Here is a 21,620-nt window from a genome sequence, read left to right as displayed (position 1 = left end):
CCAATACCGGGAGAGGAGACGGGACGGTCTCCAGAGTTCACTTGGCTAGGCAGTCTAGCTAACTGGCAAGCCCCAGACACATGGAGAGACCCTGTCTCAGAAAAGAAAGTGGAGAGTGACAGAGGAAGACACTGGGTGTCAGCCGTTGGCTTTATGAAGATGTGCACTCGGGGCAGTGGGAAGGCCTGGGATTTCACACAGGACAAAGGTCGTGGGAAGGATGAAGGCATTCCTACACACCTGGGACCAGTGAGAAAAACATCTATTTCTACATCACACAAGTTGGTTTAGTCGTATGACAGAGTCCAATATGTGAACTGAAATGTCAAAGCTGAGGGCCTGTGGGGTGGCTGTGTGCGTAAAGGCACTCGCTGCCAAGTTTGGCAACCTGAGTTCAACCTCAGGGTCCCACGCGGTACAAGGAGAGAACTGAATCCTGCAAACTGTCCATTGACCTCTATTCTACATGAGTGACTTGCATGTTTGCGTACTGCCTGCACCATACTAAAGAAAATAAATAAATATATTTTTAAAAGATAAAAGGCAAGTTGGGCATGCTGGTTCATGCATATAATCTCAGTACCCAGGAGGCTGAGGCAGGAGGATTTTTTCTAAGTCTGAGGCCAGTCTAAATAAGAGTAAAAACCCGTCTCAAAAGGAAAACAAACAAACAAACAAAAAAAGCACAGTGAAAAAATAGTCACAAAGCCTAAATCTGAGATACCCAATCCATTAAAGAAAGAGTAACTGGCTGGGCATGGTGGTGCACGCCTTTAATCCCAGCACTTGGGAGACAGAGGCAGGCAGATCGCTGTGAGTTCGAGGCTAGCCTGGTCTACAAAGCGAGTCCAGGATAGCCAAGATAACACAGAAAAACCCTGTCTTGAACAACCAAAAAAAAAAAAAAAAAAAAAAAAAGTAACTGTTTGGGCATTTAAGAATATAGTTTCCAGCCGTGCAGTGGTGGCACAAGCCTTTAATCCCAGCACTCAGGAAGCAGAAGCAGGTGAATTTCTGTCAGTTGAAAGCCAGCCTGATTTAGGCTGGTTTACAGAGAGTTTCAAATGAGCCAAGGGTATACAGAGAAACCCTGTCTTGGGGGGAAAAGGTTTTTAGGATCAGAGAGGTATCTCAGTGGTTAAATGAACTTGCTGCCAAGGCTGACAGCCAGAGTTCAATCCAGGGTCCCACCTGGTGGAAGGAGAACTGACACTACAGAGTTGACCTCTGACCTCTGTATGCATGCTATGGCTCCTCCCCTCCACACTTAGTAAATAAATGTAATTTTAAAGAATATATATATTTATTATTATGTATACAGTATTCTGCCTGCATGTGTGCCTGCATGCCAGAAGAGGGCACCAGATCTCATTATAGATGGTGGTGAGCCACCATGTGGTTTTCGGGAATTGAACTCAGGACCTTTGGAAGAGCAACCAGTGCTCTTAACCTCTGAGCCATCTCTCCAGCCCCAATAAATATAATTTTATAAGATTCTAAACATTGCTTTCAGTTTCTTTCTTTCCTTTTCTTCTTCTTTTTGTTTCTTGAGACATGATTCCACTTGCCTTTGCCTTCCAAGTGCTAGAATTAAGAGCGTGCACCACCACCACCTAGCCTGTTTTCAGTTTCTAAACTGGAAAGTCCAAAGGGAAATAGCAGTTGGCTGTGATGTTTACACCTGTAATCCCAGCATCCAGAAGGCTGAGGCAGGAGGATTGTTTCAAGTATGAAGTTAGCCTGGGGTGTGTATATAGCAAAACCTTGTCTAAGACGTAAAGGCCGTGTGTGGTGGTGCACGCCTTTAGTCCCAGCACTCTTGAGGCAGAGGCAGGCCGATCTCAGTGAGTTCGAGGGAGGCCAGCCTGGTCTACAGAGTGAGTCCAGCCAGAACTATAAGAGAAACTCTGTCTCAAAAAATAAAACCAAAAACAAAGAGAGAAGTAAAAAGGTAGGGGGAAGGGCTACAGCAAATAGGTGCAAAGATCAACAAAGGTTAATGTATATCATAAACAGAAAATTTGTTCCCACAAATCAAAAGCAAAAAAAAATGACCCAGTTAAAATGTGGGTGCACAGTATGAAGCAGCAACTCCACAGGAGTTAACGGGGAGAGGCCTAAGCTCTTGAGAAATGGGGCAGTTCAATGAAACAGCTTTCACACACTAACAAAGCTGGGGCTGCGTCCAGCGGTAGGGCGCATGCCCAGACCGCACAAGGCCCTGCAGTTGATGTCCAGACTGCAAAAAGGGAAACAGGACAAACAAGGTGTGGTGGTACCTGCCTGTAACTCCAGATACTCAGGAGGCAACCATATGTTCAAAGCCAGTCTCAGTAACTTATTGTTGTTTCAAATGAAACAAGAAGGGGCTGGAGAGATGGTTAAAAGCACTTGTTGCTCTTACAGAGGACCCAGGTTCAAGTCCCAGGGCTCACCGTAATCTGTGCCTCCAACTCCGAGGATCTTCTAACCTTCTTGGGCACCAAGTACACATGTGATGTACAGACATACATGCAGGCAAAACACCCATACACACAAAATAAAATAAACAAGCCAAGGGCTAGAAAGATGGCTCAGTAGTTAAGGGCACTGTTTACTCTTCCAGAGGTTCAGAGTTCAATTCCCCATGGTGGCTCACAACCATCTATAATGTGATTTAATGCCCTCTTCTGGTGTGCCTGTGTACATGCAGGCAGAACACTGTGTACATAATAATAAATGAATAAATTTTTTAAAAAAAATAAATAAATAACCAAGCCAAAAGGAAAAAAGTGAAATAAAATAAAAAGGTTGATGGGATGGCTTAGTGGGTAAAGCATCTGCTGCCAAGCCTGATAGTCAGAGTTCAATCCCCGAGACTGGCAGGTTGGGAGGAGCAAACCAACTCCTACAAGTTGTCCTCTGCCCTCCATGTGTGGCACATGCACCCCTACCCCACCTCCCACAAAATAAATAAAATGTAAAAAATAAAAATATGCCTGGCAGGAGCAGTGCACGCCTTTAATCCTAGTACTTGGGAGGAAAAGGCAGGTGGATCTCTGAATTCGAGGCCAGCCTGGTCTTATAAAGCAAATTCCAGGACAGGCAGGGCTACACAGAGAAACCCTGTCTCAAAAACATTATATATATGTAAATAAAAATACAACAACAAAACTGAATGCCACTCCATTGAAAAGGATGTCAAAGACAGACTTGCTTCTGCTACAAATGGGAATATGAACGTGACCCCCTCCATGAGAACGCCACACCAGCTCTCACAGGGAGACACTGACATACCATTCCATGTGTAAGCATCCACCTACAGAACGGAGCCAGGCTTGGAAGGACAGATTCACAGAAGGGCACTGCACAGTTTGGGGATGATCTAAATACCTAGCAGTGAGGAGTAATTAAAAAAGCATAGGCTCTGGGGTTATTTTCATTTTATTCCACTCAACAATGAGCATGCAGCCCACTCACACTGGCTGTGCAGCCCGCTCACACTGGCTGTGCAGCCCGCTCACACTGGCTGTGCAGCCCACTCACACTGGCTGTGCAGCCCGCTCACACTGGCTGTGCAGCCCGCTCACACTGGCTGTGCAGCCTGCTCACACTGGCTATGCAGCCTGCTTACACTGCTGCTCACACTGGCTGTGCAGCCTGCTCACACTGCTGCTCACACTGGCTGTGCAGCTTGCTCACACTGCTGCTCACACTGGCTACATAGCCTGCTCACACTGGCTGTGCAGACACAGTCTCTTTCCTATTTGTGCTGGGGATAGGATGCCAGTGGCTTGAAATAAGTCGCAGTGAGAGAGTATCTACACCATGGAAATTGGAAAATGTAACAAACCGGGACTTTTTTCTCCTGCAGAGCCAGCTGTCAACACTCACCAGTGTGTCATTAAACTCCCCTACTCTACCCTGGGTTGGTCCGGGCGTGTCACTCACAGCATAAGGGTCAGGAAAGAAACACAACAGAATGGCAGAACTGGTTTTGTCTGTACCTGATTTTTGAAACAGGGTCTCTCCACATAGCCCTGACTGTTCTGGAACTCACTATGTAGACCAGGCTGGCCTTCAACTCACAGAGATCTGTCTGCCCCTGCCTTCCAAGTACTGGGACTAAAGGTGTATGCTACCACACCCAGCTTGTAATTTTGTTTTTGAAACAGGCTTTTGTTTTATAGCTCTCTATGTAGCCCAGGCTGGCCTCATCAGCACCATCCTCCTGGCCCAGCCTCTTGCTGGGATTAAAGGCATACACGGCTAAACCTGCTCAAACTTTTACTAATGAGCTAGAGATAGGCCTGAGGTGGAATCCTAGCTGTGCCACATACAGGCTGGGTGACCTTAGCATGTCCCTTTGTCCCTCTGAGCCCCTGTGTCTTGGCCCATGAAGGAGCGTGACTGGGCTATTCAGGGAACCGTTACAGGGAGCAGCGCTGGACTAGAGTGAATGCTCGGAGCATGGCCACGACCTCAGGGAGGGAGGACAGGGTAACAGGACTGATGCACAGCTGCAAAGGCTGTGCGTTTTACATGCACCACCATTTCTTTGGTGTGTTTAAATGTAATAAAAATAAACACATATAAAATAAAAACTCAAAAAAAACAACCCAGATCATGAGAGAGAGAGAGAAAGAGGGGGTGAGGCAAGGAGTGATGAGGAACGGCAGGGATGGGGCGTGGCCATCTGTCTCACCTCCCACTCCTGCCCACTACTCACCATCAGTGAAGAGGGGCTCCGGCAGCTTTCGAAAAAAAGCCTTGAGCAGGCTGCTGATCACGTTGAGGTCCTGCCAGCGCTAAGGAGGGACAGAGATGTCAGGACACAGCAGGCTTATCCCAGGTACCCACGTTCCCATACCCATACCAGCTCCTGGGGCAGCAAGGCCACCCAAATGCCCAGCCCTCCATGCCCGTTCAGAACACATACTTGACTCCAGCTAAGCCCAATGGGCCATAGTGCCTGCCACTAAAAGCATGAGGGCCCAAATGTGGGGGCCAGAAATGAGGGGAGCTGCCCCACACATGAGCATGCCTGGATCCCTCCAGTGTATCCATAAGTGTTAAGCCCAGTGCCTGCCTCCTGATGCTCTCCATCCAGCTAAGAGTGCTCCTCAGGCCACTCTCCTCACCCAGAGCCCGAGTGTGCACAGCACAGACTCACACGCAGACTCCTTCCTATCCTAGGCCCTTTGCACATGTGGCCCCGCTTTTGAACTCTCCACCTCTGCCCCTCACAGGAATGGCTTCTCACCCTGCCTTGCTGCCATGAATGCCACTACCATGCCATCTGTACCACCCTCTGACTTTCTTGTATCGTCTCTTGTTTGTCACCATCTCCCATGAGGCTGTGCTCTGTGAGGAGCTGGGAGCCAAATGATCTATGTGAGGGGTGATTTTTGTCCCCAGGGGGTCTTTTTCCATTTTCATACCTGTGTGTACGCCATGTGTGTGGGAGTGTACTTGTTCCTTCTTGTGGAGACCTGACCATTCTCTCACTTTATCCATTGAGGCAGGCTGTCTCAATCAAACCCAGAGCACACCTGTGTGGCTGCTCCTGTTAGCTATCTTGCTCTGGAGAGCCTGTCTCCATCTTCTCAAGACTGGAACTGCAGGTAGGCTGCCATGGGTGCTCGGACTCTGGACTCTGGTCCTGAGACCTGGTCAGCACTTTCATCACAGAGTCACCCAGCACTTCTTCTTACTTTAAAAATACTGCTTCTTACTAGCACATTTGGGTGTGTGCACATGGGGGGGGGGTCAGAGGACGCAGTCGGGGGAGTCAGTTCTTTCCTTTCCCTGGGGGTTCCGGGGACGTTCAAACTCACCATCAGGCTTGCACGCAAGCACTTTTACCTGCCCAGATCTTTCTCCAGTCAGGCTATTTTGGTTTTCCAAACTGAGTGAGGGAAGCACCACACCTGTGGGTGGACATAGGCCACGGATGGTGCCAAATTTCCTCCAATACAATACCACACTCATGCGCCTCAATACATAATGAATTTGCCCCCGATGGCCACTGAGCTATGGAAAAGAAACTGCTCTAGTAATGCCGAGAAGGGAGCGCCAGGTCATCCTGCCCACCAGGGGGCACCAACACGCCACATGCTGTAGCTAATGCTAGGCTTAGCCATCCTTTGGGAACCACTCAGAACAGCACAGAGAGCCAGAGACCACGGTCAACAGGGACACAATCCTACCTGTGCACACTCATCACAAAGAACCTCAGCTCAGTGCCACAGAGTCCCCAGCATCGCCCTCCCCACTGGCTCCACTCACACCACTGACTCCCCGCACATCCTGAAGCAATGAAAATTGTTTCAAGTGATGCCTGCTACCAAAACACACAGCCAGCACACCAGGCATGCTTGCTAGACCCTAGGTCAGGCCAGCCGCCCTCCAGCTCTGGCCCCTCTTCTCCCTAGCTAAGGTGAGCTGATGTGTTTCACTGCATGTTGACCCCGTTTGGGTAGCACCTCCATACCCCTCTTTATTCCTTACCTCCCCACCCGCAACCCTGAGGGCTGAGGGCCTCTCATCTCCCAGCTGCCAAACCTAAGACCATTCACCACCCACTCAGCCTGGTCTCCCGTGACAGGGTCTGCTCCCACCCCAGCTTCCTACAAGCCTGGCCCTGCCCTTCCAAGCTGGTGGCACTCTGCCTTTGCCCAGACAGCAGTCCCTTGGTCCCGGGCTGTCACATGACTCTACTTACGGCCTGAGGGTACTGCCAACCCATACAGGTGATGTACCATTAACTCAAATCCAATGGGGCCACGCGTTGGCTCATTTCCTCCTTCAGCCTCTCCTCAAGCGACCCTGTTCCTCACACAGCTGCCAGCTCTCCCTTCTGGTCTCTCTGCCCCTCCTTCTCTGCCTCCATTTACTTAGGGCCGATGAAGGCATCCAGACCCTTAGTGGTCCCAGCACCTCCTGGCTTCCTCCCTCACCCTCGACCCTCCTGCATACACAGCTGTCTTCTCTGCTTCAGCACCACTCCAGCTTAGTCGCTATCTTGGCCGTGCTTCCCAGCATAAGAACTATCAAAAGCTCCTTACTGGCTACTGGCTCAAGGTCAAAGGTTCCAGAAAGCTTTCTCAAGCTCTGGGTCTTACAGTCCCTACCCCCAAACACAGACCGTGTATCCACCTTTTGTCCAACCTTCCAATCCTTCCACGAGCTTTAAACAATGCTGCCACTCCCTGCCAGGGCTGCCATGTTTCCCCACACCTTCAGGAGCTCTCCCACCCCGGCTCCTGCCCTCAGCAGTCTCTCCCTCCTCTTTTACACAAGTCCTTGATGACAGATCACTTTTCTCATGTCCTTGACGTCACATCTATTTGTCTTCTCTCCCCGTCCCCCAAAGACAAAAATACTCTGTGTCATGGGGTCTACGGTGCTTCCTTAGCCAGATTCATGGCTCCTCTCCTCCCCGCCCCCACCAAAACCTTTATGAAAAAGAGCCCCTTTGGTCAAATAAAATCTTACACAGAAAGCCATGGTGGGCTAGTGAGAGATGGCTCGACAGGTAATGACGCTGCTGCCAAGCCTGAGGAGCCGAGTTCGAGGCCCATGACCACATGATGGAAAGCGAGGAACAACTCCCATAAGTTGTCCTCTGACCTCCACGCGTGTGCCATAACATACATAGTGCATGTGGGTCCCCAACAAGTAAATAAATAGATGTGGCAAACTCAAAATAATATTCTGAGCAAAGCAGGGTGGCCCTCACTCTAGCAAAGGAGGTCTCGACCTCCACATGGCCCCTCAAAGCTCCTCTGGGAACCCTCAGACTCTAGGACTCATTTGAGAACTGCCAGCCATGCTACAGGCTCTTGGGTGTCGTGCCAGCTACGTCTACAAGCTGCTCTCAGCTTCAGCTTCTCTCTTCAGGCTACAGCCTCGGGGGCTGGCTACCCTGAGACCATGGCACATGCCCTTGCTCCAGGCCAGGGCTCTGCAGACCTCAGTGGCCCATGGAACCCAGTCAGCATCCCATTTTTGTCCAGCCTGGTGCTAAAAGGACAGCAAAGAGGAGGAAGGGAAGGCAGGATGATTGGGGGAATGGGGCGAGGCAATAGTAGCAGGAGGCCTAAAACCACTCCCTGGCTGGCTCTCTTGGAAATTAATTCCCAGCAGTGTTCAGCCCCATCTCTGACCATATTTGACTTTAACTGAGAGAACTCGGCTGTCCTAAGTGCTCATGCAAAACTGTCATCCAGCCACAGGAGGACAGCTGTCCTGCCAGTGGCACACATGTACAAGGCAGAGGCAAAAGGATCAGCCTGGGCTACACAGAGGATCCTCTCTGGAAAAAAAAAAGAAAGAAAAACAAAGCAAAACCCCTGCCTCTGTCTCAGTACCCATCAGGCCAGGGCTATATTTGTCTCAGAGCCATCCTTGGGAGACGCCCACTGGGGCTGGCTGACTGGACAGGCTTTCTCCTGCCACCTGGACACTCTGGCCCAATGACAAGTATAGAGCAGCACACAGTGAGTGAACCCGACAGTCCCTGGACTTCTTCCAGCAGGCGCACCACACCCACCTCATCCTGCAGGTTGATGTCACTGGGCCCACGGTTGAGCTGCTCCTGCAGACTGGACACCACCGCATTGTTGCCAGGAACTCGGTAAATGCCAGTGGACTCCAGCCCCCGTGCCTCCACAATACGGCAGCAGGCAGCCACAATCAAGGGGACACGCTGGGAGCACAGACAGGGGAGAGGGATTTAGGGATGTGGCTGGAGGTTGTAGGAGGCTAATGTGGAGAGAGCACAAAGGCCAGAGCTGCTGTAAGGACACCCAAGGGGAAGCCCTTACTGACCCCCTCTAAGGGTCAGCACTAACGTGAGCCACTGACTCAGACGCAGGCCAAGGTGGGCCTCGGTTCAGCAGGGTCCTCTGCAGGACTCAGGTCTCTTCTCTTTGTGTGTTATGAGGAGGGGGCTGGTGCCGCACTCCTACAGCTCTGGTTCCCTGCCTTGGCCTTCCATGTGCTGCCTAGCACTGTGGGGACCCACCTGGTTCTCCGTGGCAGGCTGGCACTCCTCCAACCGGATCCCAAATGCCCTCGGGGCAGCTTTCTTGTTCTTCTTGATAATGTTGATACCCCAGGGGGTTTTGGGAGCTGCAGCACTGTCTTCTGGGATGAACAGTGGCAGAGAGAGCTAGGGTCAGCTGGAGGTGCTCAGAAGGGTCCCGCACATCCAATGCCACCCACACCTAGGACATCAAAGAACTAGGGAGTTTGAAAATCACTCCTGAGAGAGAAAAGGCTGAAAGGACGCGCTGATTAGCCCGCAGGAAGGAGATCCTGTCTCCATACAGATTGTTGGTGGCCTCAAGGACCCAACCTGTAACGCATGAGTACTGTCCACACTTTGGCATGACCAAAGGAAAGAAAATTATGTTTGTATGTGTGGGTTGTGGGTTGTGGGGTTGGGGTGGGGGTGCACACAGATATTAGAGGTGTCGGATCTCCTAAAGCTGTACTGTGGGCAGTTGTGAGCTCTCAGAACCCAACTCAGGCCCTCTGGATGCTCCTAAGCCCTGAGCGATCTCTCTGGCCCAGGACTGTAAAGATGGCGGCTGCCTGCAGCGTGAGTCTCTCATTCCCAAGGGGCACGCGCAGAAACTGGGGGTCACCCAACAAGAATGTGTGGCTGAAGCTTTCAGCTCTGAACCCTTGAGGCTGCAGCCCCTCGAAGGCTCACACTTAGGGCAGATACAAGAACACGGGCAGGCAACCCGCCCCGCACAGGCACACACTGCACCCAGCCCTCCTACCCTTGCTTCCTGCAGCCTGGTCCTGAGTTCTGAGGCCGCGGACTGCAGTCTGCTTGAGGAATTCAGACTTGAGGCCTCCCAGGCCCCGAGAGCCTTTAGGGGAGGAATCAGCTTTGGGCCCAGAGCTATGGCTGCAGAGGGAAAAAGGGAGGGATGGGATGTTTTCATGTGGGGTGGCCCAGCATGCCGCTTTCATTGGCCTCCATCTTCTCCCACGAGAGACAACTCCCAACCACAGGCTGCTCTGGGGGGGACAGGCCTTACCTCACTTTGCGATAATCATTAAGCTTCTTGCTGATCAGAGCTTGGTTGGCACAGCCGGGGTCCTGCAGCAGGGGGAGGAGAGAGAAGCCACATCAGTCCGCACAGAGCACCCCACCAGAACTCCTCCCTGGCCCCTGCCTCAGCCTCGCCCCTATCCACCAGGTAGACAGTGTAGACTCTGGATGGACAAAGGCCAGGGCTGACCTCCCTAGGCAGCTGTGTGACTTTGGGGAAGCTGCCTAACATCTCTGAGCCTCGGTCACTGTGGCCATAAGCATAGCCGGGGTGGACATAGCAGCCTTTGTGTTGGGATGCAGACATGGCAGCACTCCTCCCAGGCCTGTCAGGTACGGAGGGACATGAGTACAGGCAGCCACTACAGTTAACTCAGGCCTCGAGAGCAGGGGACCCAGGCTTCCTGCCGTGGAAAGAAGAGGCTATCCTCAGGAGGGGAGAACCCTGCCAGCAAAAGACTTGTCCTCAGGGAGAGGGTCACCCAGATGCCACTTGGGTGGAGCCTAGGCACACTGCCCTCCTGGTGGACGCCAGCCTCCAAGCCCCTAGACTGAACCTTCCTCTACATAGGTGTGTGAAATGACATCTGTGCAGACCAGGAAGAGATGGGGCAGTCCCCAGCAGGGGTGTCCTTTTTTTTTTTTTTTTTTTAAAGCTCTCTCCAAATCCCTACGCCTACCTACCCCTGCCCCTAACCTGCTGTCCAAACCTAGTCTTTGGTTAAGGTCAGTGTGTCCACCCTCTGACTCAAGACAGTGCAGCATCTGGACTCATTCTACACCTGGTCTATGGAGATTGCTTACTCTCGCCTGACAGAGGCTATGGCTGGCCTGGAGCTGACCTCTCTGGGCCAGAGCTTGCCCAAGGCAGTCCCAAGCCTAACAGTAATTACTGTCATTGGTGCAGCTGTTATTGTTTGGCTAGTCACTGGAGCCTGAGGGTGCCAGCTGCTCTCTAGCCTTCGTCCTCACACCCAAACCCAGGTAGGCAGGCCCAAGGTGGATTCTTTTTTAAAACGTATTTATTCCCTTTACATCTCTCTCACAGCCAAGGTGGATTCTTAATCGCTCTTTTTCTAGGAGAGGAAGCGAGGCTCAGAGTGGCTACCCCAGGTCACAGCAGCTGAGAGGCAGCCCTGCCCTGCCCTGCCCTGCCCTGCCCTGGTGGCCCGCTGGGCACAAGCCCAGGGCCTCACCTCGCCCTCGGCCCTGCTGTTCTCCCGGATCGCTCTGATCCAGCCCAGCATGTCATCCCGATCCTCAGCCTGAAAGAGATATTCACAGAAGTCAGCGGTGGTCAGCCGGAACACGTGCCTCCTCTTGGTCTCGCTGTAGGAGATGTCCACCAGGCAGGAGCCGATGCAGACGGGCGCCGCCTCGTCCTCACCTGCGCCGGCCGCCGCAGCCCCCGCAGCCGCCGGCCCGGGCTCCCGCCGCTCCTTGCTCAACGAGAGCGAGCGCGCCCGCAGGACGGCATAGACGCGCTTCCACTGGCGCAGGCCGCCGCCCGCTTTCTGCAGAGACACAGGGTGGAAGAGACAGGGCAGCGGTGAGAGCCAGGCCTGCCACGAGGCTGCCTGAGGCTGAGAAGCAGCAGGCCATGGACTACAGAGACAGACCCCAGCCCACTCAGCCTCCCCTCATGTACCTGGACAGCCTCCAGCCAGCCTGTGGTCTCTCAGTCCACTTGCCCAGACCTCCCTACCTACCACTAAGACCCCGCCCCCATGCCAACTTCCTCCTACTCTTAAATACCAGCAACTGCCAGACAAGGGGATCCAAGAAGGAACAGCTCCCCCAGCTAGTATAAAATCTCACCAAGCCACTGGGTGTGGCGGCGGACACCTTTAGTCCCAGCCCTCCACTCAGGAGGCAAAGGCAGCCAGATCTCTTTGAGTGTGAGGCCAGTCTGATCTCTATGAGTTAAAGGTGTGCACCACCACTGCCTGGCTGAGAAACCTTGTCTTGAGGGAGAAAAAAAGAAACACCTTAGGAAGCCATCCCTTGCACATCCCATGCTGGGATTAAAGGCGAGCACCAGCCTCTGACTCATGAGGCACTGTGTTCCTGGGTTTCTCCCAATCCCTCTGGCTCTCTCTTGGGCCCCTTCATTGTTTTGTTTCTCAAGACAGGGTTTCTCTATGTAGCCCTAGCTGTCCTGGAACTCACTCTGGTCTCGAACTCACAGAGATCCATCTGCCTCTGCCTTCTGATTGCTGGGATTAAAGGAGTGCGCCACCACAGCTCAGGCCCTTTACAGCTTTCCATCCAGCCTCTAGACCTGTATATCATTTTATTTTATGTGTAGGAATGTTTTGTCTGCATGTATGCGCACCATGTTCGTGCCTGGTACCTGTGGAAGTCAGAAGAGGGTTCCAGATTGCCTGGACCTGGAATTACAGGTGGCTGTCATCTGTCCTGTGGGCACTGGGAACTGAACCTGGGTCCTCTGTAAAAGGATCAGATGCTGGTGGTGGGAGCCCATGCCTTTAATCCCAGCACTTGGGGGGAGGAGGCGGTCAGATCTCAGGGTATGAAGCCAGCCTGGTCTACATACTAAGTTCCAGTATAGCTTCAACTACACAGAGAAACCCTATCGGAGGGGGGAGGGGATCATGTGCTCTTAGCCACTGAGCCATGTCCCCAGGCCCAAAGTGACCTGGCCCTTGGAGACATTTGTCTGGAGATATGGTGGAAGGGAGGAGCATGCCTAGCAGATCGTAGGCAAGGATGGCCCTGACCATTCCCTTATGCGGACAGCGCCTGCTAACAAAGCATTAGTCCTGGCCCAACAGGCAACAGAGAAGGCAGCCTTTCGGAAAGAAGCCTCAAGGTTCTGTCCTGCCTTGAGCTCTCTTCACCCTGCACACATCCTGCAGGGACACCGTGCACACCTGTGGCCACGCCCAGCCACACAGTTCCAGCCTGCAGTAGGCACTGGCCCAGTTTTGGATGGCTCCGAGCCTACTCAGCAACCCTCCCCCACCCCACCCCACCCCCACCCCGTCTGTAACTTGCATGTAGCATGGGCAGGGCTCGTGCTCGCTGCTCACTGTAGTGCATGAGTCTCGGCCTTCAAACCTGTTCTCCACCCTCATGCCACCTTTGCCAGCTCAGTCAATCCGCCTAGTCGCCCCGAAACCTGGGAGTTGCCCTTGACATCAGCTCATCAGAAATCAATTCTCATGCTCCCAAGAGTATCTCCTGTCCTCACCTGGGTGCTGCCAGCCTGCCCACATCACCGACCTCCTCACCTGGACCCCGGCGTCACCCTTCCCAGGCCCTCTTGCCTTGGCCTTCCAGGCAGCAGCCCCACAGTCATTTTTTAGAGTGAAGGAACCTACCTCTCCTTTGGGTGGTCCCCGTGAAGCAAACAGAAGGCACTGAGGCCCCATACTGGCCCTCTCCAAACTCACCTCCATGTTTCTTGTCTGTCAAGCCACCAGGCTTTTGCCTACCAGTGACTGCCACAGCCTTCCTATCTTAGGGCCCACACACTAGCTGTTTCTTCTCCTGTGCCCTGTCTCCCCAGACCCCATTTCTTCTTTCTTTCTTTCTTTCTTTCTTTTTCCGAGACAGGATTTCTCTGTGTATCCTTGGCTGTCCTGGACTTACTTTGTAGACCAGGCTGGCCTCGAACTCACAGTGATCCACCTGCCCCTGCCTCCCGACTACTTATTTATTTTTTTATGGGTGGGAAAATGTGGGTGTGCCGTGGAATGCTAGTGAAAGTCAAAGGACAATGTGAAGGAATGCATTCCCTACCACAACCATGAGGGTCCTAGGCCCAAGCTTGGGTCCTCAGGCTTGGCAGCAAGCACCCTTGCCTGCTGAGCCACCTAGTCATCCCTCTCCACTTTGTCCTTTGTTATTGTTGCGTTAGAGATTGAACCCGGGGCCTGCACATGTCAGGTAAATCTTCTGCACTGAGCTAGATTCCCCAGCCCCTAGCCCTGTCTATAGACCAGGCTGGCCTTAAATTCCTGCTTCAAACCTGCCTGCCTCTGCCTCCCAAGTGCTGGGATTAAAGGCGTGCGCCATCGCACTTGGCTGTATTTGAAGCCCTAATCTCCAAGCCTCTGCCTCCCAAGTGTTCGGCTTTCTCTCACTTCTCTATGTGGCTGCCCTTCAGAGCTAGGCTGCCAGTCATCAGGACCTTGACCAGGTGCCCTGACTATTTTACTGCCCTGTGGGTAGCCCCATAGCCTCAGGTCCTGGCTGTGGGTTTCCTGGGTACATGGTGAGCTGCTGGGACAGGTGCTCCAAGCCCTGGGCTGAGTACAGGCCAAGTGTTCATTCGCTAATATTGAGTGTGCTCTATGTCCTGATGGTGAGGGCTCCAGGGCCCTCCAGAGAGCAGGGCTGAAGCAGCCATGCCCAGCTCACTTAGGTAGATCCTATGGCATGAGCCTAGCATAGCGTCACAGAGCAGCTGGGCCAAGGCAGTGCCAACTGGAACGGCCCTAACACTAATGTACTAAATTAGACTCCTGCTCCATGAGAATGACTGTGTTAGCGTGAGGTGGCCCCGAGGGCCCGTCTGTGACCAAAGCAGCCGGATAACCCTGAGTAAGTCAAGTCTTCCCCTGGCATCAATATTGCTGCTAACAAATAATGAGAGTTGGGCTGGAGCCATGGCTCAGAGGTTAAGAGCACTGACTGCTCTTCCAAGGTCCTGAGTTCAATTCCCAGCAACCACATGGTGGCTCACAGCCATCTACAATAATGTGATCCGATGCCCCCTTCTGGCCTGCAGGTGTACACACAGGCAGAGCACTGCATCATCATCATCATCATCATCATCATCATCAATGTTTAAATAACAAAAAGACAAGTAACGAGGGTTAAACAGCAAGTGCCATGGTCAAGCCCCTCCAATAGTGGCTCTGGCATTAGGAGTGCCACATGCAGGTGCCCATCCTCTGCCTGGCCACTGGTGGTCTCTGAGGGAGGCCAAGGATGGGAGAGGGTGGCTGGGACTACTGGTATAGATGACATAAAGCCACAAGACAGAACTCCAGGTAGACCCAGGGTTTGAGGCATGGCACCAGGTACACAAATGACATTGGGTTTTGGGCAGCAAGACAGTGGAAGCCCCTATGCTTCAGAACTGGTCAGTGAACCAAGGAGCCAGTGCCTATCCCTGCCCAGACAACACTGCCCAGGCCATCCAAAGCTGGGGAGCCAAGCTCCCTGGGAGAAATGTTTCTAAGATATTTCTCTACCATGGGCTTAGAAGATGCTGTCCACACCAGGCTTTGCTTGGAAAGCTCACACAGCCACCCACCTGGCCCCTCCTAGGCCACCCTTCCTGGAGTGACTGCCACCTTCCTACATCTTTTTAGTTTCCTAGCCAGCCTCACCTTCCCAGTTTCCACTTCCTGTCAAGACTCCGTGGTGGCGCACACCTTTAATCCTGGCCTGGCACTCAGGAGGCAGAGGCAGGAGGAGAGAGAGAGAGAGAGAGAGACTGACTGCCTCTGGGCCGTCACCTCCTTCTCCCTGAGGCCACACAGGTGCGAGTGCACACCTGATGGACTACAGGGACTCTTGGGTGGGCTTCCTCATATGTGTTTCCATTCACAGGTCCTCAGCCAAAGTATTGTGGGATCACACAGCTCCAATAGAGATGCTTCTCCCCAAATCCTCTCCTCACGTGGCCAGAGGCTCAAGGGAGATTCTCCCTCACCAGCCAAGCCAGAAGCCAGGAGCCTCACTCGGCTTGTCCTCTACCTCCCTCAGCCTGGGGCCATCAGGCAACCTCTTCCCTAGAATCTCTTACAAAAAAACAGCTCCTGGTCCCATCCCAGGGCCTCGATTACGTAGACAACAGCAATGACACAGACTCCTCGCAGCAAAAGCACACATCTCCCTACTTTTTTTTTTTTTTTTTTTTTTTTTGAGACAGGGTTTCTCTGTGTATGGCTACCCTGGACTCCCTTTGTAGACCAAGCTGGCCTCGAACTCACAGCGATCCGCCTGCCTCTGCCTCCCGAGTGGTGGGGTTAAAGGTGTGCGCCACCACACCCCCAGATCACATCTCCCTGCTTTATCCTGCATCTCAGGACAGGAAAGTTCCTTAGGCTTCAAACTGCCACTTCACCTTCTACCACCTTCTACCACCTGCTCTGCGCTCTCTAGGCAACCCAGCTCCTGACACACTCCTCTGAGCCTCCCCTCCAGCGCTTAGTGAGGGGTCTCACCCTGCATACTCCCTCCCACCCACTCCCTCTCCACTACAGACCCCCACAGCCTTCATGTCTTCCTAAGCCCCAGCCTGCTGAGCCTCTGAGCTCCCTGGGCTGCCACTGAAGAGCAATTAGCACTGTCTCCGTGATCATCAACCCCAAGGGGATAGGACTGGGCAAACTGGCTCCCTCACTTAAGTCCCCAGGAGGCTTTGTGTCCATAAACTCCAGTGCTCTCTGGCCTACATAACCTACACTTCTCCCCTCTTAACTCATCTTACAGCTCAGGGAACCTAAGTGTGCTCCTGAAGCAACAACGTGTGGCTGTGCAGGACTCTAAGTCTGACGATTTCAAAGTGCATCCCTCCGGGTACCAGCCCTGGGGGCATCCCTTCTCTAGGTTCCATAACCATGCATTTAACCAAACATGGGTCAGAAGCACTCAGGAGGAAACCCTGCATCTGTACTAAGGGGTGCAGATGGTTTGTTTCCTCCGCATCTCATAAACAACCCGCGGTAACAACTATTTACACAGCAATACACAGTACTAGGCAACGTGTGTCATCCAGAGATGACAGTGCATGGAGAGTTGCATAAGCCAGATGCAGGTGCTAATCTGCTTTATATGAGGGACTTGAGTGTCTCTGAGTGTCTGGTACCCAGGGGGGCTTCTGGAGCCACCCTGCCAGATACTGAGGGATGCCTGTAATGGCAGTAAGGAAGGAGGACAGCAGCCCCCAAGGGCCAAGCTCTGTGGGGACCCCAGCCTCACTTTCCTCACACTCTTTCTCCAATGCTCAGAATGGAACCCAGGCCCTCCCATGAGTCAGGCAAGAGTTCCTTAGGCACAGCCCAAAAGAAACGTGTGTGTGTGTGTGTGTGTGTGTGTGTGTATGTGTGTGTGTGTGTGTGTGCGTGTGTGTGTGTGTGTGTGTGTGTGTGTTATGACTGGGACTTGAAACCAAGCCCTCACACCTGCTAGGCAAATATTCTACCAATAATCTACACCGTCAGACCTTGTTTCACATTTTATTTTGGTAACTTGAAGGACAGAATTTTAGTAAGTTGCCAAGGTCGGCCCTGAATTCACTCTGTAACCTAGACAGGTCATGAACTTTCCATCCTCCTGTCTCAGTCTCCCAAATAGCTTGGAGTACAGACTGATCTCACCACACATAGCATGATACACCCTTGTTCAGATTCAGACCAAGTCTTTTAAATGCTTAGCAGCAGGTTAAGAAAAGCATTTGTCAGCTCTCCTTGTTGACACTGAGTCACAACCACTATGGACGGAGCCCTCAGAGAAACAAGCCAAGCTATCAAGAATCAAGGCCAGGGTTGTCTGAAACACCCTGCCTCCTCTTCCTCCCTCTCTCCAGCCCTGGGCTCTAAGCCTGAGAGACCAGAGCCCCGTCTTCTTTTCCGAGTCCCCTGGGTCCCTTCCTGCCCCATCCTTACCCACTGACGCAAGTCCTTGTCTCTCACCTGGATCTTGTGGGGGCTTCTAAATGGTCTTCTTACTCCAGGGCATCCCTCACTAAGTCACCCCAGGAAGCCACATGAGCCCTTGAAAGCTTTGGCTCTAAGAGCCCCAAGGGTTCCGTTGTCCATAAGCCAAGTCTGCGCCCTGAGGGCCTCATAGGGTCCCCAAGAGAACTGGCCTCTGCTTCCTTCTTGGGCCTCAGCATCATCCTGGCCTTGCTCCTTTACCATAAGCCTCAGTGGTCATTCAGGATCACTGAGGAACAGTTTGGTCGGGGTTCCGCACACAGCCTGCTGTGTGCTCCCACATCAGGAGCCTCTCTGCTAGCCTCCATTTTGAGGTTCAGTGAGTCCCCCTCTCTGAGAAGCTCTTTCTGGCACCAAACCTTGATTCCTCAGGCTAGAGCCTAAGGTGATGTTTGTTTGTTTGTTTCTGGCTCCAGAGGCTTCAGGACAGATGTAAGAGGACCTGGAAAGTTCTACCAGAGCCAGCCTGTGTCCAGCCCAACCTCCTTCCTCAGGCCACCTTACCTTCCCCTTCTTGGTGAGGACCTGCTTATAATACAGCCAGCCTTCTCTCCTGGCATCACTGAAAGTTGCATCTGAGAGGTCAGAGGTTGAGTGTCGCTTAGAGGGGGCATCAACATCTTCAGAGGTGCCCCAGCTATCTAGAGACTGTAGGGAGAAAACATTGGGCAATTCAGGGTGGCTCCCATAGTACCAGCATCTCAGGAACCCCATGGACCACTGGCAGCCACACGGGCCTGGAGTATGTCTGTGCTGCACTCTGCTGTGCTATGTGACCTCATGGGCCTTGCTTGTCCTCTCTGGACTGTTTGTGCTGTGGTCATGAGGCCTCATGAGGAAGCCAGGAAGGAGGAACAGCTCCGACCTGCCAGCAGAGCACATGCCTCCCCACGCTGGAAAAGCCAAGCTGGGCCTTCCATCAGCTTCACAGCCTCAAAGGAATTGAGGAAACCAGGAAAGCGACTGTGGCAATGGGGAAGTGGGGACATCAACAAAGAAACAGTGAGGAGGCAGGTATCAAACCCACCGCGAGTTAACCAGGAAGTGGTGGTGTCAACAGAAATCCAGTGGCACAACCAGGGAGAGCTCAGTTAGGTGAGGAAGTGATGAAGGGGAGCCAGGTGGCCATGTCTTGAAGGTGCTAGGCTAACAAAAGACACACGCGTGAAAGGAAATGCACAAACTACCAAAAGGAGCCAGAAACAGTGGGTGTCGGGGTGAGGTTTCAGAGCGAGCCTCAGAGGGCTCTATCACAGCACAGCATCCGTACAGAGCGAGCCTCAGAGGGCCCTACGACAGCACAGCATCCGTACAGTGTTCCCAGCACTCAGAAGGCTAAAGTAGGAAGATCACAGATTTGAGGCCAGCCTGGATTAAACTGTCTTCAAGGTCTATCAAGGCCTGTCCTAAGGAACCAAGGGCTAGAAGGACGACTCAGTGCTTAAGAGAACTGGCTGCGCTTGCGGAGGACCCAGGTTCAGTTCTCAGCACCCACGTGGCAGCTCACAACCACCTTTAACTCCAGATCCAGGGGATCCAATGTCTTTTTCTGACCTCCACAGCAGTAGGCATGAGCACAGTGGACATAAATACACACAGGCAAAACGCTCATACACATAAAATGAAATAAATCTTAAAAAAAAAAAAAAAAAGAATCTTGAAAGACCCATATTGTGGTGACAAGCACCTATAAGTCAGCTCCAGGAGAATCTCATGCCTCTGGCCTCCTGGGGCACCCCACTTAGCTGCACACACCCATACACACACACACACACACACACACACACACACACACACACACACAAATGCGTGCACACGTAACCAAGATTTTTTAAAAAAAATAAATCTTTAAAAGGAAAGGAATCAAGAACTGGAAGCTAGGTGTGGTGGCACATGCCTTTAATCCTAGCACTGGGGAGGGAGAAGCTTGCCAATCTCTGAGTTCAAAGCCAGCCTGGTTTACAGAGTGAGGCCAGCCAGAGCTACACAGTAAGACCCTGTCTCAAAACAAACAATAACAACAAAGAGTTGGAGGTACTGCCCAGAGCTAGAGCTCCTGCCTACCACACTTGAGTCCTTGGTTCCATTCCCAACACTGGAGGGAGGATGGGGTACAGGAGGCAGAGAGAAGGAGGGAGGGAGGGAAGGAGGGAGGGAGGGAGGGAGAGAGACAGATAAAGAGATCTGTGACTTGGGACTTTCCAGATTTGAGGACAAATACAAAGTCCTCAGGTGGGAGGCAGGTCACATGGGTGGCATGAAGAAGGGGGCCAGAGCACTTCATTTAGGGAGTCACAGGAATCACAGCTGTGGAACCCAGGACATGTCGGGCTACCACTCTTCTACACACGCACACCCTCACGCATGCCTGCACGCACACACATGCACGCAAACACATGCACACATGCCTGCACGCACACACATGCACGCATGCCTGCACACACACACATGCACGCACACACATGCACACATGCCTGCACGCACACACATGCACGCATGCCTGCACGCACACACATGCAGGCACACACATGCACGCACACCCTCACGCATGCCTGTACGCACGCACATGCACGCACACACATGCACGCACACACATGCACGCAAATGCTCTTGCTGGCTTACCCCGTCTGTGAAGAAGCTCCGCAGCATTCGTAGACTGGGCACACGGTTGGGAAGACGTCTGGGGAGCAAGGATTGAGGGTGAGGGCTGTGGGCCACCCTGAGTCTCATCACCCACCCAAACCCATGACCCAACCTAGGAGAACAGGAAACCACCCTTCCCCAGGGCAGACGTGGCCTCACCGGAGCACTCGGCCCTCATCCCGGAAGGTGTTGAGGCCGTCGTCACAGGACTTGGAGCGCTCTGTGGTGATGGCCAGCAGGTAGGAGGAGCGGCGGCCAGCCTTGATGCTGCCTGAAAAGGTGCCCACACGAGGCCGCAGGGTGAGCCAAGAGTGAGTTGGGAGTTACCCTAGGAGCCCTCCCCTCTGGTGAGGAGTGGGCTCTCCCATGGGGCCCCAGAGGAAGCAAAAACCACTTGGAAGCAAACAGACATTGGGAAAAAGACCCACAGGGAGCAGGCAGCAGAGGAGGGGGTGACACGGGGTGGAGATACTTACTGCAATCCTGGGAGTAATGGCGACTGAGGGCAAAGGTGAAGGTTGGCGACGATGGACTGGTGCCCAGGACAGGGGCTGAGTTCATGGCACTGGAGACCACAGCAGAAGCGGGGACATGCTTGGCCTGGAGGTCAATGCTGGGGCTGGTGGGCTCATCTGCCAGCAGAGGAAGAAGGGGTGATGGACACAGGTCAAGCTGACTGAATATCCCAATCTTACCAGGCTTTGGGCACACAAACTGCAAGCCCTCAAACTCTTCCTCACTAGGGCATTTCTGGCAACATGCCCACTGCCCGGGGTGCCTCGCCCACCAGCCTGTGGTCAGGGAGTCTATCCCTCTTAGCAGGTGATGAGTCTCCCAATACATCAAGGGCAGCAAGGAGTGGGCCTGAGCCACCCCCTGTGGAGTGGGCTCCTGAACGTTCTATCAGATCGGTGGCTTGTGAGGACAGAAGCTACTGTCTTCGCATTAGACGGGAGCACCTGGCAGAGGCTGAGCTGGCATTTTTCTGAAACAGGGCTGGACGGCCAACACAGGCTGCTGACGGCACCCCACCACCCTGCCTAAGCTTCTGGGGACCACCTTCAGCACTCTGCCTTCTTGTGCCCCCCTGCCCCAACTCTACAGGCAGCTTTCACAGCCTCCTCTGTTCTTGGGATGAAGTCCCGAGCTTGGCATTGGACAGAAAAGGACCACATGGCCTGCAAGAGCATTCTGCCTTTGTCACTGCAGGCTCTGCAGAGCACCATCTT

The 21,620-nt window shown here is 53.0% G+C and overlaps 1 protein-coding gene across 6 annotated transcripts in view; it reads right to left on the bottom strand.

Annotated features, from left to right (window-relative positions):
• Positions 1 to 21,620, bottom strand: part of Arhgap23 (Rho GTPase activating protein 23) — a 109,423-nt gene that overhangs the window by 34,878 nt on the left and 52,925 nt on the right. For 4 of the 6 annotated variants that reach the window (XM_051158420.1, XM_051158419.1, XM_051158423.1 and 1 more), the window contains 10 exons: positions 20,868 to 21,023; positions 20,551 to 20,662; positions 20,371 to 20,428; positions 18,253 to 18,396; positions 11,248 to 11,565; positions 10,038 to 10,099; positions 9,774 to 9,904; positions 9,008 to 9,129; positions 8,534 to 8,689; positions 4,709 to 4,787 (listed from right to left, as the gene is read on the bottom strand). In XM_051158420.1, coding sequence (XP_051014377.1) covers positions 4,709 to 4,787; positions 8,534 to 8,689; positions 9,008 to 9,129; positions 9,774 to 9,904; positions 10,038 to 10,099; positions 11,248 to 11,565; positions 18,253 to 18,396; positions 20,371 to 20,428; positions 20,551 to 20,662; positions 20,868 to 21,023 — 1,338 coding nt within the window. The remainder of the gene's footprint in view (positions 1 to 4,708; positions 4,788 to 8,533; positions 8,690 to 9,007; positions 9,130 to 9,773; positions 9,905 to 10,037; positions 10,100 to 11,247; positions 11,566 to 18,252; positions 18,397 to 20,370; positions 20,429 to 20,550; positions 20,663 to 20,867; positions 21,024 to 21,620) is intronic. The other 2 variants (XM_051158421.1, XM_051158422.1) reach the window with 2 other exon arrangements.

The sequence above is a fragment of the Acomys russatus genome, chromosome 16 (genome assembly GCF_903995435.1).
Source record: "Acomys russatus chromosome 16, mAcoRus1.1, whole genome shotgun sequence".
Lineage (NCBI taxonomy): Eukaryota > Metazoa > Chordata > Mammalia > Rodentia > Muridae > Acomys > Acomys russatus.
The sequence above is the reverse complement of the archived record's forward strand: the minus strand, read 5'-3'. Positions and strand labels throughout refer to the sequence as shown.